We start from the raw sequence: 15,192 nt of genomic DNA, 5'->3' as shown, positions 1-15,192 counted from the left end.
CATACTGCAAACCGTTTGTCTCCTTCACATCCTGCTTTTCCTCTGGGATTCCCATAAGGTGAATGCCTCTGCTATCTTCTCTGCAGTTGTATTCCTCCTGGCTAACATACAGCCTTCATTTCTTCTATAGCACAGATCTTCTCATACTCTTCTGGTTCCTCCGGGGTCTTTTCATAAATGTATTTAGTCCAAGCACAAGTCTATCTGATCAAGAAAACAGCCAAAGGTTTCCAATCCTTGCCACAGGGAAAAAAACACCATATTAATGCATCTTCTGCAGTGGAATTCATTCAGCTGCTTCAACAGATAGTCAACCTCTCAGCTGATGCTCTTAAGAGCAAGTCTTCTCTAGTGGGGGCCCCCAGGCAAGGCCAACATGAGCTGTTAACGTGCCCTAAGGCAAAGCAAGCATTTGCCACCAACAACCAGCAGTTCCTCTCCAGAACCCCTCTAGTCTATCCCCTCCACACTCTTTATACATTCAACAAAACATTTTACAATAATTTCTTAATTGCTCTGATATTTTCTTGTGTATCTCAGAGATCTGCCCCTCTTTCCCTTAATCTCCTACCACAACCTTCACGGTCTGCCTGAAGGGAACTAGGGGGAGCCAGGGACCCCAGTTCAGAAGTGGATTCATGCAGCAGCCACCAGGAAAACACACAAACTCTCCCTTCTGTTCTGCTCTTGCTTGGCAGTGCACAGCTGTACTGGGTTTGGTGGGTGTGGGGGGATGGGGGCAGGGAACAGATGCGGCAGGGGTGGCCGCTGTGAGAAGATGTCAGAAGTTGCCACTGTGTCAGACAGAGCCACTTTCATCTGGCTCCAAAACAGACCCACCACTGGCCAAAGCTGAGCCCATCAGTGATTCTGGCGGCACCTCTGTGATAACATATTTAAGAAAGGGCAAAAAAAACCACTGCACAGCAGCTGCATGAGAGAGGAGTGAGACAAATGGGAAAGAAACAGCCCTGCAGACACCAAGGTCAGTGAAGAAGGAGGGGGAGAAGGTGCTCCAGCCGCTGGAGCAGAGATTCCCCTGCTGCCCATGGAGAAGACCATGGCGGAGCAGGTATCAACGCTGCAGCCTGTGGATGACCCCATGCTGAAGCAGGTGGAGAAGCCTGAAGGAAACTGCAGCCCATGGAGAGCCCATGCCGGAGCAGGGTCCGGGCAGGAGCTGTGGCCTGTGGAGAGGAGCCCACGCAGGAGAAGGTTTTCTGGCAAAGGAAGGAAGGAACTGTGGCCCGCGGAGAGCCTCCGCTGGTGCAATCTGTTCTTGAAGGACTGTACCCCGTGAGCAGGACCCACACTGGAGCAGGGGAAAAGCATGAGGAGAAAGGAGCAGCAGAGATGAAATGTTACGGACTGACCAGAATCCCCATTCCTCATCCCCTCACGCTGCTCAGGGGGAGGAGGGAGAAGAGTCGTGAAAGAAAGTGTGAAGTTGAGCCTCTGAAGAGGTGTGTGTGTGGGGGGTCTTATACAGTTTTGTCTTTGTTTCTCACCATCCTACTCCGTTCGTAATTGGCAATAAATGATTTTTCCCCAAATTGAGTCTGTTTTGCCTGTGATAGTAATTGGTGAGTGATCTCCCTGTCTTTATCACGACCCATGAGCTTTTTCATCTTATTTTCTCCCCCCGTCCTGGTGGGAGTGAGAGAGCAGCTTGGTGGGCTCTCAGCAGTCAGCCAAGGTTAACCCACCAGAGCAGCAGGGAGTCTAAAAACTTATTTCACCTTTCTTCCCTTCCGGCCTTAATCTTGATTACATCCCCATTACCTTTCCTGTTCCAGTTTTTCTGTAAGATAAACATTGTGATCAATTACTTGATCATCTGCCATTTGCTTCTCAAAATTTACCGAAATGGGATTTTTCCCCTTTGACACTGCAACTTTCTTTTTTTCCCTTGCGTCTTTTAAACAAAATTGCCATGGCGGCCTCTTCCCCTTTCTCTCCTCTGCTTTCCATAGCTGCAAAAATGATCCTGAGATGTCTAAGCAGGGGAGCGTCAAGTAGAGGATGGGACTATTTCCAGGAATAGCCCTGAGTGATACCATTACAGGAATACTGGGTTCATCTCCGATAGTCAACATTAGAAACCGAAGGTAGACAAATGCAGGTTTTAACAAAGAAGAGAACGGCTTAGCCGGGAAAGTGATGGATTTCCTGTCTCTTGAAGTCTTTAAATCAAGATTGGATGTTTCACTACAATGTATGTTCCAACTCAAACAGAAATTACAGACCTGATGTGGGAAGTGCTGGGTGAGACTCTTGGTCAGATCAGATCAGACCATGGTATGAAATGGTTCCTCGTGGCCTCTAAAATGAAAATTCAGTTAACGCGCTACCATTGTATTTGAAAAAGATCAAAGCATATTCCTTATCTCAGTTGGTAGGCAGTAACTTGCTGTGGCACTATAATGGACATATATCTAAAATCCTAATCTTTTATACCTATTTGGCATGAATTCACACAAGTATGTGTCACCAAATTAACTATAAAAGTTTTACCTGTTTCCAAGTTCACTTGCTCCTAGCGGTGAAGAACCATGCAGCCATTAAGGAATGAAAATATTATTCCATTTTCATTACTTTTTACTTGGATTTACAAAGTCAAAAAATTAAACGCTAAAGGACGGAAGAAAGGAGGAACGCAATTTGGGGGAGAATTTAGGGAGACAAAGGAGACCAGGCAAGAAGGAAGAAAAGAAAGACAAGCAAGAGCAAAAGCAGAGGTCACAAAAAGCCACAGGTAAATAATGTGAAGCACAAGCCTGCGGATTCAGAGGAAGGATGGGAATACGTGGAGGGAAAGTAAAGGGAAGTAGAAGACTTACTGAAAAATAAAAGAATGAGTATTCCGAAATGCAGGTGAAGTCTGTCTGCCATTGATCTGAGAAGAAATCTCTCAAAGAGGAATTTATTTACAGGAACTCCACACTCTCCCGAACACACACACACACAGAGACACAGTCACGCACACAGTCACACATGCCCATGCAGATAAGTTTATATATAGTTTATATATATATATATATATCTGTTTTCAGTGTTCTTTGCTTGCTCTTAGGGGTATGTGGTTGATGCTAAGGAACTCATAATCATGCTTCAGAACTCACTGTCACCCGCTGCAGCAATGAAAGGGGGTGTCTTTCACCCCAAACCAGGAGAGCTTGGGGACATATGGGCTATAGCAATAAACTAAGACAGCAAACCCGAGCGAAAGCAGGGTGAACTCTGGTCTTGGAGCAAATGTGGGTGTTTGAACACACAGCCACAAAGTTCACCACAAAAATCAATATTCTTTCATATTAGCAATTAACATTTCAAAATTATTTTGCTGGATCAGTCATTCCCTGTGACTGACAGAAATTGCTCTGCAAAGCCACATGTAAAACTAGGAGCTCCCTTCTCTGACATACAGCTATTGTTGGATGATTTCATTACCTATCATTTATTATATATATCTTTTAATTATTAACTGCAATATCCCCAGACCTCTGGCAGCCGCTCTGGGGAACTTCCAAGGCTTGGAAAGCAAAATCCAAAGGCACCAAAAAGAAAGGTCTAGACACAAAAAAAACCCCTCCATTGTTTTTCCCACCTAAAGAAAAAAAAAAAAGAGAAAAAAAGAAAAAAAATTTAAAAAAAGAGGAAAGGCGGCGGCACAGGAGCAGCGAAGTTTTCCTTTCATCCGCTCTCTCTCCTTTTGGCATGAGTGCCCACAAGCGCTGAGCGCATCCCTCCTCGCGTCCCTCCGTTCCATCCTCTGCCGCAAACCCCGACGGCGACCAGAGGGTCCCGCTCCGCCCGTGCGGGGCTCCCCCGCCCTGCCCTGCCCTGCCCTGCCCGGCCGCGTCCCCCTGCTCCGCAGCTGCTCAGCACATGCAGATAAGCCCTGCCACCTTCATTAATAATAATTGCTACTTAATATCAACCAGTCCCAGCCGCGCGGATGATGGACTGCAGCGGCCGTGCCTCCCGCGCCCCGCGCAAAACCCGCGGCCGCGACTTCGCCCTACGCCCGCCGCACAAACTTCCGCGCCGCTGCGCGCCCGCGGATGTGCGAGAGGCAGAAAAGGGGGGAGCAAAAAAACAGCAAACCCCCCAAAAACTAACAAAAAAAAAAAATCACAGCACCCCATCGCTTCCGCGGTGGCTGCGACCGCCGGCGCTGCAGCGCTCGTCCGCAGGGGCGGGCGGCTCCGCGGGGCGGCGCGGTGTGGTGCGGAGCGGCGCGAAACGACAGGAGCGGGGCCGCTCCCCGCCCGCGGCGGTGCGGGCGGCGGCGGCGGCGGGAGGTTGGGGGGGGGGGAACGGGCGGGGAGAGGGGGGGGGGCGCGCACGGCGCATGTCCGCCCGCGCCGCGCCGCGCCGCGCCGCCACTAGACGCTCCCCCCCGCCGCCAAACTCACCACCATCTTCTGCATGTGCAACGTTTGCAGCCGGACAGAAACCGCTCCCCGGCGATGGAGACTGCGGGAAAAATCCGGCGCGGCGGGATGGCTTGCTGAAACGGCGGCGGCGGCGGCGGCAACCGGGAGAGAGGCAGAGCGCGAGCGGGAGAGAATAGCAAACAAATAAAACAAACAAACAAAAAAAAAACACAAAAAAAAAAGAAAGAAAAAGAAAGGAGGAAACCTCTCTTTTTCTCCCCTTTCCCTCTTTTTTTTTTTTTTTAATTTTTTTTTTAATTCTTGATTTTGTTTGTAGCCACCTCGTCCTCAATGCCTCTCTGAGCAGCATCTAGCGAGCGAGCGGGCGAAGGCGAGACAGAGAGGCAAAAGAGAAGATGAGGATAATTTGCAGACAGCTTGTCTTGTTGTTTTCTGGCTTTTGGGGACTAGCAATGGGAGCTTTTCCTAGCAGTGTGCAAATAGGTAAGCGCTGCATTGGGCTGTGTGCGTGTGTCCAGGGGTTCAATCCTTCCCAAAGTGAGTTGGAAGGGAGGCTCTGAAAGGCAGTTTGCGGATTTCTCCTCCGCCGCTCATCCCATTTCCCTTGCCTTCACGGAAAATCCGCGTGTATTTGTATATGTATGCCTCCGTGTGTGTGTGTATATACATACATATGCGCGTGCGTTCGCGTGCGGCAGGGAGGATGCTTGCCTTTTTGCAGAGCTCGTTCCCAGCCCCGGGCTGTGGAGGATCGGAAGGGGCTCTGGGCTAATGCCCCTGGGCTACTTGAGCCCCCTCCGGCACCCCCCGCTTTCGCCTGGCTCCCGGAGGGATGGCGAGTTTATGTGCACCGGAGGTTGCGGTAGCCGGCAAGGGGTGGGGGGTAAAAGGCAACGCTGCCCGTCTTTCCCTTCTCATAGTTGGAAAGTTTAGGATTTTGTAGGTCTCTCCGTGTAGTTCTGTGCCCCTTCCTCACCCTTTTCCCATCGCTTCCTGCTTCCCTCCTTTCGGACGTGTTTCGGATGGGACGCAGCTATCTGAATTCTTTCCAGCTCAGCTCCATCACTGCATCATTTCTCGTGGACTTGTAAAGATGCTGTTAATAAGGCTGAGCTGCTCCCTGCCTGCACATGGCTGCGGAGGAGCAAAGTTCATTATATTCCTGTTCAGTGCAGATTATCCTACGCTGAGTTGTATTTTCTTTTTTTTTTTTTTTTTAATCCAGAAAGCATCGTTCCCCTTAATCAGCCTGCCACTTAATGTAAGAGGCTGTTGAGTAGCTGATTTACCAGTGTGTTCGGTATCAGGGTGATGGAGGCTAAACACTTTCAAAGGTCACTGTAATCATGACAAATCTGGGTATCTATGTATGAAGGGCTGGAAACTGAGAAGTCAGAAAAGAAGCATGAATGCATCAGGGAGGTTAAAATCGATTGAGAACAGTGATTTAAAGGCAGTGGTTGTGATTACGAATATGATTAGTTCCTTATCCATTAAAGTCTCAGGACTCGCTTTACTGTGCAGCTTTGGGAGAGACAGTTGCTTGGTGTTACAAGATAGGAAGTAGCTTGCAGATAATTCACCCTGCTTCCTTTGCTTTTTGCCTTTTTTTCTGTTTTTGTGTAGGTGGTCTCTTCATCAGGAACACAGATCAGGAATATACTGCTTTTCGATTAGCAATTTTTCTTCATAACACCAGCCCCAATGCATCCGAAGCACCTTTTAATTTGGTTCCTCATGTGGACAACATTGAAACAGCTAACAGCTTCGCTGTAACAAATGCCTGTAAGTAAACGTGCCATTGATCTGACCACCTTACGGGTAAATTGCAGTGGAAATAACAGGAAACCACATCATTACCTTGCATCGCAAATACATCAGTAAGGCTGTCTTCAGTATAGATACCCTTTGCAGAAGAGCAAAAGGGGCAGCAATCCTGGTTAGTTTCTAACTGGAGCAAAATCCCCTCTCCTGCCTTCTGCTGACTAACCTGATGTGACATTTACTTTAGTGTTATTACTATAGTTTCTTGCTTCTCGGTTTCTATGGAGATGAATTTTGTTGTTGTAAAGAAAAATTACGAACCTCTCGATCAGTCTGTAAACCCCACAGTTAACTCTTGTTCGCTTTTGGGTATGGCGCGTCTTGTGTGTGTTTGAAAATACACGATAATGTTTGTGCTCACAAATGCTTTTCTAATGGCTGGAAAGGAGAGAAGGAAGCAGTGGTGTGCAGGATAATATATCTGAGTTGGTTGACGCTGCAGTTGATCTGGTGATGTCACTTGAGGCAGCCCTGCTCTTATATTCTAGGTTGTAAATGTCTCTTATCATCTCGTAATGCATACATCCTGTGGATATGTCTCTGTGCATCCATACATTGGTGCCAAATCAAGTTAGTATCTGATCTACTTGATTTCACAGACCTCCTCAACTGGAACAAATATTCTCTTCCTACTATATATTTTATACGCACACACCCATGCACACCCACAGATGCACATACACCACGGGAGGAAAACAGAAAAAGAAATGCCCTTACCAAATGAGGTAAAATTGACTTTTTTTTTTTTTTTTTTAAAGGAAAGTATAATTAGCTGAACTTCCTACGTTTAAATCATCTCAGGGTCTTTAACAGTGGTTAAAACGCGTGCTGGATACTGCTTAATCTCTGAGAGTGGCAAAGCGTTATTTCTATTTATCTTCATGTATGTCTGGCTTATAAAAAGGAATTCATGTCATTATGTAAGACAGCAGGATATAGCGTGGCAAAGCTGAAGACTGTAGTAGCATTACTACTTTGATGTTCATATTTCAGGACTCTATAGGTTTTCCTCTGTGGCCTTTAAGTTTTCGAATCCCTCCTCTTCATTCAGGAGTGAGTTGCCTCTGGAAGTAGACGCCCTGAGCAACGTTGGTGGATGAGTTTTAAATAGAAACATACTGAAGAAGGTCCTAGTGTTCATCGTGCCTTTAAAATACGTACTATGTTTCTCTCCACTTTCTCACAGTTATCTCTATGGCACTTTTTAATATGTAAACATACAATGTACTGTGCAGTTCTCATGTATAGTTGATTGAATGATTGCTAAATTTATTTTTATGAGTCTTTGGTACTCCAAGTTTCAGATGACCTTGCCACCTTATTTAACAGGAAAAGCTTCTGAGCTGCCAAAATGGCTCCATTCATTTTATGCAGGGAAGATTGATGTCCCATTAAGTGTGAATTCTCTATTAAGCAATGTATTAGTTGTGTTTAGCGTGAAAATCAATATCAAATTCCATAAGGAGAAAACATTTCAAAAGGTGCTTTGAAACTGGAAGGAGTCAGATCTATGCAGGTGTAGTTCATTGAGAAAATATGACAATGCACGTCAACTTTTGCAGGCACTGATTATATATTCCATGAAGACAAATGACACAGTAGCTTTTTTAAACTTTCATTTTTAGTGAAAGAGGAGGGGATTAAAATTTTTGTGTATTGAAATCAGTAATTTCAGGTGAAGTCAATTATTTTAGATTCTGCCTACGCATCCAGTTCTACCACATAATTTCTCAGGCTATTGTTACTTTTTTGGATTAAGGGTATTGCACAGTGTTTCCGTTCGAACGTTAGTGAATTAATTCTGATTTGCATAAATTTTAAATTGTCTAAAATTGAGCCACTTCTCTGTATGAGACTAACACCACAGATTCAAAAAGGGTTTGCCCCAAACTTTCCTCATTTGGACTATTCGCAGCAGATTCTTCTCTCTCATTCCAGCCACCTTAGGGTCTGTTTACCTTGCATTGTTTTAACTGAGGAAAACCCGTCCCCTTATGTTGGCTGTCATTTATAGCAATAGCGATTCATAACCTGATTTTTTTTTTTTTTTTTTTTTTTAACTGAACCCAGTTTCAGTTCCAGAGAGTTTAATGACTCGGAGATGATGCATCTTTACAGTATGGGGGGAGGCAGAGAAAGGGGGGGAAGGTAAATGTACATGTTTATGTGTGTGTATGCTCATATAATTCTGTACGTGTCTGTATTAAATAGGCGTAATCCCACAGGCCTAATTTAGGTCTGTACTTCCCACTTAAACCAACATGCAATGTTTTTGCATTAGTCCAAGTTTGTATTTATTTCGCGTTTTGCAGTCTCGTGCCAACAGTCCGACTGCTTCTGCCTCTTTTAAACGTTTTAATACTGAGGAATACTTTTTAAACAACAAATCTTCTCCTCATGGAACGTAGGCAAACTGACTGACAACTGAATGAACATATCGCATGTCCCTTAAGCTAAATATGAGCAGAATCCTGCAAAAATCAATTGTCTGATAGCTGGAGGACACCGGCTTCCATGTGATTGAATTTGCTGGCTTCACAGAGGCTTCTAAAGCGCAGATGTGTGAGATTTTCTAACCTAATTAAAGAACCCCCACCATCAGCTCTGAATTAAGTGATTTCATGGCAATATGAAATGATAACTCTTTGCCGAACCGCTGTGAAGCAGCGACTTTGGATCTTGCTATTTGTGTAGAAATTACTCGGTGCACACGTCCCCGAATATACAGTACAAAAGCCTTGGAGCTGCTGGGCTGAAATGAATATTCATGTGAGTTCAAGCGTAAAGCTCTGAGCCATGACCAGTTGCCTCTATTTCTGTTTCCATTTGCTGCAGCGGCTACTCGTGAAGATTCAGGGCCTGGCGCCTTGCATGTGTTAGGGACAGTAAACAGACTATTTCAAAGGATTATGGATGGCGTATTAGCAGGTAAACTCGCTGCAACGTTGGCAAAACTCGAGGTTTTTTTTTTTTTTTCTTTTCACTAGATAAAAATATATAGCCAAATGTCCGCCCAGGAGTACTTTTGGAACTGCCGTGATTTTGTATATTCATTTTAATACCTATCTTCTAATGGCTATCTTACACAATTTTGTTTTCTTTAAACAGGCCCAGAACATTAGTATTTTTGGTCTAAATCATGAATGCGTATGAAACAGGTTGCTTAAGCAGATAGACTCTGTTCTAAGTTTGCAAAATTGGTCTGATCTGTATCAGTTTGGAGATAGCCTTCTTTCGTTCCCCTTCCCGTTTGTGTGTTTTATTTAAACTCTGTTCATTTCTTTTGCACTGCATACATTATTCAGAGAATCTCTCTTACTGACAGAGAGAGCTGAAATTATTGCAAAACATGAATAGTACAAGATTCTTACTCATCAGAACACAATACACCAGAGCTGAAACATTTGACTATTGGCATACATTGGTTTGCAGATTATAAGCAGGAAATTTAGCTCGCGATTGGAAAACTACCTCCAGCTTGATTTCAGATGTTAGAGCAATGCATTGATTTTTGGAGAGGATTGTATATGTTTATTCTTTAGCTAAATGCAAAATAATTTTCTCCACTCTGTGCACCATCTATATTACATTAGTGTATCTCGGCAACGCAGGCAACGCTAAACCTGCTTGCATACTTCTGAGAGGTAGCTCTATAATTTTACAAAGAACCACTTGCCTTCCAGCTCTTGTCTTGTGATTGTGAATTTTTCTGTTGAAGTTTCAAAAATCCTTAATGTATAACCAGTCTTGCAGTTCTTGTACAGGACGAGGCTAAATGGGGAAGAAAAGAGATTGATTCAAGTCTCTCATCAGTGCTTCATACTAAAAGTAAACCTTTTCTCTTTGAGTCTGTTTGACTTCATGTGTATTCTGAGATGAATATATTCCTAATAAGTGTAATTCAGGGTAAAACAGACACTCCTCTTGTTTCAGCTTTTGCACAATTCAGTTCTTACCAGATTTTAATGCCAGTAGATACAAAACCCCCAAAATATAACTTTGTTTTTTATGTGCCACGTGGATCAGAAGAAGAAAAGACCACTGGAATTAAATATTTCGTATCTTGGAATAGCTTTCCTTTTTTTCCCAAGAGTTAGTTTCTTTGACTTTTGTGCCCTTTGGACTTATGCAGGGTTGATGACCTGAAACTGGAGGGCCTGATTCTGCCTCGCCGGCATGAATGCAGGTTCTGGGTGAGGTCCACTGAGGTCAGAGGCAGCCTTGAGGACCGACAGGAACCTCCCTTGCCACCCTGCCCTCGCTGTGGCTCTGTCTCTGGGCTCGCGCTTCCTAGTGAGGGGGGAGGCAATGTCGTTTTGGAGTTCACTTTTCTGCTGAGACACCCCAAAAGCTGAGGAAATAGACTCAAATGTAGTATTGCCTTTATATTGTGACTATCTGTCATTTTACTTACAGCAGTTTCAGCTTTGATTTGCTAAGCTGCATCATAATGGGATTTTCATTAAATTTGGTTATTAATTCTGCTTTATAATTACAACTCAATTTAGCAATAGGAGTGTAACCTTAGTTTAATCATCAGTGTCATTTAAAACCATGGCTTTCTTTATTTAGAAAGTGAGGTTTCATACAGCTGAATGGTATTTTGCTATCAAGAGCAGTACAGTATTCCCAAGGATGCAGTTTGGAGTATATTGAGAGTTACCATAAAGGCGTACCATACGGTCAGGTTTGAACTGCAAAAGCAAATAGTGTGCCAGTTGGCTAGAAAAATGGAACTGGATTAAATTGTACCCTTCTAAAATAGGACCGATTACAAAAACCCATTTGAAGTGAGGGTTTTGCTTTAATGCATGGAGTTTATCTCAAGCTGGACTCCAATTATTGAAAACAATTTCTCTTAAAATTTCTATTATTAGCACTTGCTGATGGAATCAAAGAATATAGGGGTACTTGGGTGTCATTTGCCATAAGAAGGGTTCTGTATATTTGTAAGACAGAACAAGATCCATATTCAAAGAGTTTCATAGCTCTAAATGTGATACTTGTAAATAGCTGTACAACAGAAAGAAAATCAACCATCAATAGCTCCAATCAGAAGAGTCTGGATTTAATTTTCAATGAAATCGAAAATTATTGTTGGGAAAATAAGCAATGGGCCTTTGCTGAAATATAGTCAGATTTCTTCAGTGACAATTCACAACATGCATTTCCCTGGCGTGAAATAAGACTTTTATCCTCGCATGTTACTGGACTGGCTAAAACCGTAAATTCAAAAGCTTTATTATAGGCTACAGAAATAATTGAATCTTTGTTTTGGAGGATTAATGACAAATACTTTGGTCCTTCATTCCTCCTGCAGAAGCCAATGCAGTGAAGTACTTCTTGTCTAGGACAAAGCACTTTAACAAAGAAATTAAATTGATTAACTTCAGCTTTATCATTGTAATCTAAGTTTGTATGCTAGTCGAAATAGCTCATGCATTTCATCTTTAGGTCTTGATTGTTTTGAGACTTGCTTGTTCATGAGAGAGGACGCCGTCTGCTTTGATTTCTTAACAGTTTTAGATTCTACTATGAATTGTGCAAATTCAGATTGTGAGCGGGTGAAGTTCTTTGGATTTAAACGCATTGGAACCAAATAATCTTTTCTCTTAGTTCTTATTCCTTAATATATGACTGATTTAAAGGAGATATTAAATTTGTGATAGGGCAAAAGTGAAGAACCAGTGTAATTAAAGGGAAAGATTGGCCTCCTCACTGGATTTCCACTCCTCTGGGTAGTTGGCTTGAGGCAAAGATTTTGGACGAGTACAGCACCGAGTCTGCTTCTGCAACGTAGCTAGGCATACCTCTATCGAAGTTATGTGTTGGGACACAAAGTCAAACTAGGTAATTTATTCCTTTGTAAATCAAGAATTGTTCTTCAGACTCTGGGAAAACAGAGAGCACCTGATCATGGCATCTTGTTGGCAAATTTTGGTGTTGCTTTACTTTTAACCATTTTCTCAGAAGTTTTATTATCTTCCTCTATCTAGTTTGGGTTCTTACATAACTTATTTATTTATTTATTTTTAATTTTAAAGATCTTACTGGCTTTTAACACTGCTGATACGTATTCAATTGTTTGTCAATACAATTATGGGTTGAGTACTCTTAAAAATTCCATGTCAGCAATGTCTATTTTCAGGCACCCAAGTTCAAATAGAGAGCCTATCTTACATTTTGACATTTAGAGATGTTCTAATGTTTTCCAGACGGCTCAGCAGCACCTGCCTTCCCAATGGGAACTGCTTACGGCCGAGCACTGTGGAAAATCTGTCCTTATCTGTGTGATAGCGCATGGGTCAGCTGTCTTGTCTCAATAGTGGTTCTTCCTTGTGAGGACTTTGTTTCTTCCCTGTTCTTTTCCCCATAGTCCTGATCAAGCATCTGCTTGACTTGCTCAAGTAATTGCAGCTGTTTGTTGGGTTCCTGCTTCCTTATGGAAAGAAAATGGAACCAGAGTGTCATGTACATGTCACCTTTGTGTTGGCAATGCACTGTAAAGACCCAGCTCGTCCTTCCTCTTCACCGGGTTACTCAGGAGCTGATTGTACATGAGTTTGATGTTGGGCTTAAGGGGGACTACCTGGATGCTTATTAACAAACTACTATTCTTGCTGGGTTTTGGCCAGCTATGCTAACGTTAACAAATTCCAGTTCAAATATTGTCCCTTGTCCTGCAGCTCTTTCCCCAGGCAGAGCTGTCGGTGCTTTAAATAGGGGCTCTGCCTGAGCAGGGATTGCAGACTGGAACCCATTATAATGAAGGAATAGCAGGAATCAGATTTTTTTTGCAAGGCAAACAGGTTCTCATTCTTTCGTCTCATAGCTCAATTTTTTAGAAGTATTAAATTGCTTAAGTCCTGTTATTTTTCTAAAAAAATATATGTTTAGAAATTGGACCCCTGGTACATAATTGCCTATTTTAAAAGAATGTCACTTGGGCTACTGTTTTCTTGTACTCCACAGGCTATTTCAGTGTTGTTGCATTTATATGCAACCATTGCTCCTGAAAAATGCAATCTTGTGCAGTACCTTTCTATATTCTAAAGTCATGGACAACATGAGCGTGACTGCAGTTGTTTGGTGTTTTTTTTCTGTAAATCCAAATAGAGCACAAGAGAAATAAAAGCACACTTTTCGCCAGCTTATTTATTAGGTTCTTTGTGGGGAAAGGCTTTAAACACATTTCGAATACTGATATTAAAATATATGAGCTTTTAACTATTCATAGCAGTTCCCCTGTTTCTCACTTGAGACCCTCTGTAGGGTAGATTCCGACCATTTCTGCGTGCACGCTCTTCCAGTTGCTTTTAAGGTGCGTTTGCATAAATCCATAAAATTTAAACTTCATTTTGATTTTCACATCACCTTTTCAGGTATGCCAAATGAATATCCATCAAATAGGTGTTTTAGGAAAGTTCACAGGTAGTGAGAGTTAATTGCTGAAAACAATTGAGACTTTTACGCTTTGTTTGCCTCAGTTTTCAAATCCATTTCTAAATGGATGTGGAATTTACATTTTCACATTGTGGTGCAAAAGGTGATGCGTATATTAGTAATAGAAATTATTATACAAAATAATTACAGAATGACAGAATCACAGAATTTTCAGAGTTGGAAGGGACCTCTAGAGATCATCTAGTCCAACTCCCCTGCCAAAGCAGGATTGCCTACAGCACATTACTCAGGACTGCATCCAGGCAGGTCTTGAAAATCTCCAGAGAAGGGGACTCAAATTAGGAATTATTTTACAAAATATTCTGGTTTTCTTAATTTCTGTCACAGTTATGTGTTATGCTTCATTTTCCTTTTGTTAAAGATTTAACTGATACTACATGACTTTTTTATAATGTCAGGGTCAGGTCTGTTTCCTCAGTGGGTAAAATGATTCATGTAATACATATTCAAGGTAGAGGCAGGGGAAAGAGATGAAATTCTTGTAGAGCAAAGAGAGTACAAAATGTAGCGTATTATTTGTCCTGTTCTGCTTTAATATTCCTGATGTACAGTAGCAGTATTTCATGCTTCTAGTTAATGTGAGATATGGGTCTGGATGGTGCCGTGTTCAGGTCTGGAAAACATTATTGAGCACAAGTGAAAAACACTTTATCAAGCAGAGATACATTCATGTAAAATTCAGGAGTAAAAAGCTATAATATTAAAAAAAAAGTGCAGACACATCAGTACACTTAGCCCTTTTTTCCCTCACCTAAGCTGATGGGGGGGGGAAAGGAACGAGACTTTACAGACCCACAGCCTCAGCAGAGGTGTGTGGGACCTCGTATTAGTGATTTCCTTGAGGTTTTCTGTGCGGATCTGTCCGGGAGAGGCTCGCTAATAAAGGCCTCCAGCCTTGGTCATTTCTATCTGTTTAAACTGAGAAGAGTGTTTAAGAATGGACTTCCCAAAAACGCTGCATCTGGGAGGATAATTTCCTTTGAAAATCAATAGTCACATGCTCATGACTGACTTGGGAGTTTTTCTCGCTTCTACTCCAAGTAGAAAGCACAAGCCAGGTAGGAAGCTGGCTCTTGGGGCTGTTTGTACACCCTGTTAACGCTGTCTCTGTACCTACCCGTTTGCGTGGCCTTCAGTTAAGAGCTGGTCAGGAGTTTTTCTTTCTCAGGTCCTTGTTTTTAAAATCAGTGTCCTTGTTCAGTGCTTCTCTTGAGCGGCAAAAGCAACGGGGCAATACTTTAAGTGATACATTATTATATAGATAGAAGTTGCTCTCTGGAGGCACAAGGAAATGTCCAAGGAAAAGAGCATAAGAAGGCATTGGTGTATTGGGAGGACACATGTCTGCATCTGTGGCAGGAGTACATATGCCCCATAAATGTGTGTGGCTGGCAGGTCGGGAGCAGTGCCACATGGAAGTGATCCAAGTTCCAAGTCCTTGTGGATGATACAGAAAAGGTGTGAAACCAGACTAGGGGATAAAGTGTTGTCTGATGACTATGAA

At 42.9% G+C, this 15,192-nt stretch overlaps 1 protein-coding gene across 3 annotated transcripts in view; it reads left to right on the top strand.

Moving 5' to 3' along the window:
- Nucleotides 1-4,795: 4,795 nt before the first annotated feature.
- Nucleotides 4,796-15,192, top strand: part of GRIA4 (glutamate ionotropic receptor AMPA type subunit 4) — a gene marked incomplete at both ends in the record, with an annotated part of 232,294 nt that continues 221,897 nt past the window's right edge. For all 3 annotated transcript variants that reach the window (XM_082483508.1, XM_082483509.1, XM_082483510.1), the window contains 2 exons: nt 4,796-4,883; nt 6,027-6,185. In XM_082483508.1, the coding sequence (XP_082339634.1) occupies nt 4,796-4,883; nt 6,027-6,185 (247 nt within the window). The remainder of the gene's footprint in view (nt 4,884-6,026; nt 6,186-15,192) is intronic.

The sequence above is a fragment of the Vanellus vanellus genome (assembly GCF_965231255.1).
Source record: "Vanellus vanellus genome assembly, chromosome: 1".
Classification (NCBI taxonomy): domain Eukaryota; kingdom Metazoa; phylum Chordata; class Aves; order Charadriiformes; family Charadriidae; genus Vanellus; species Vanellus vanellus.
Note: the sequence above shows the minus strand (reverse complement) of the source record. Positions and strands in the feature narration are given on the sequence as shown.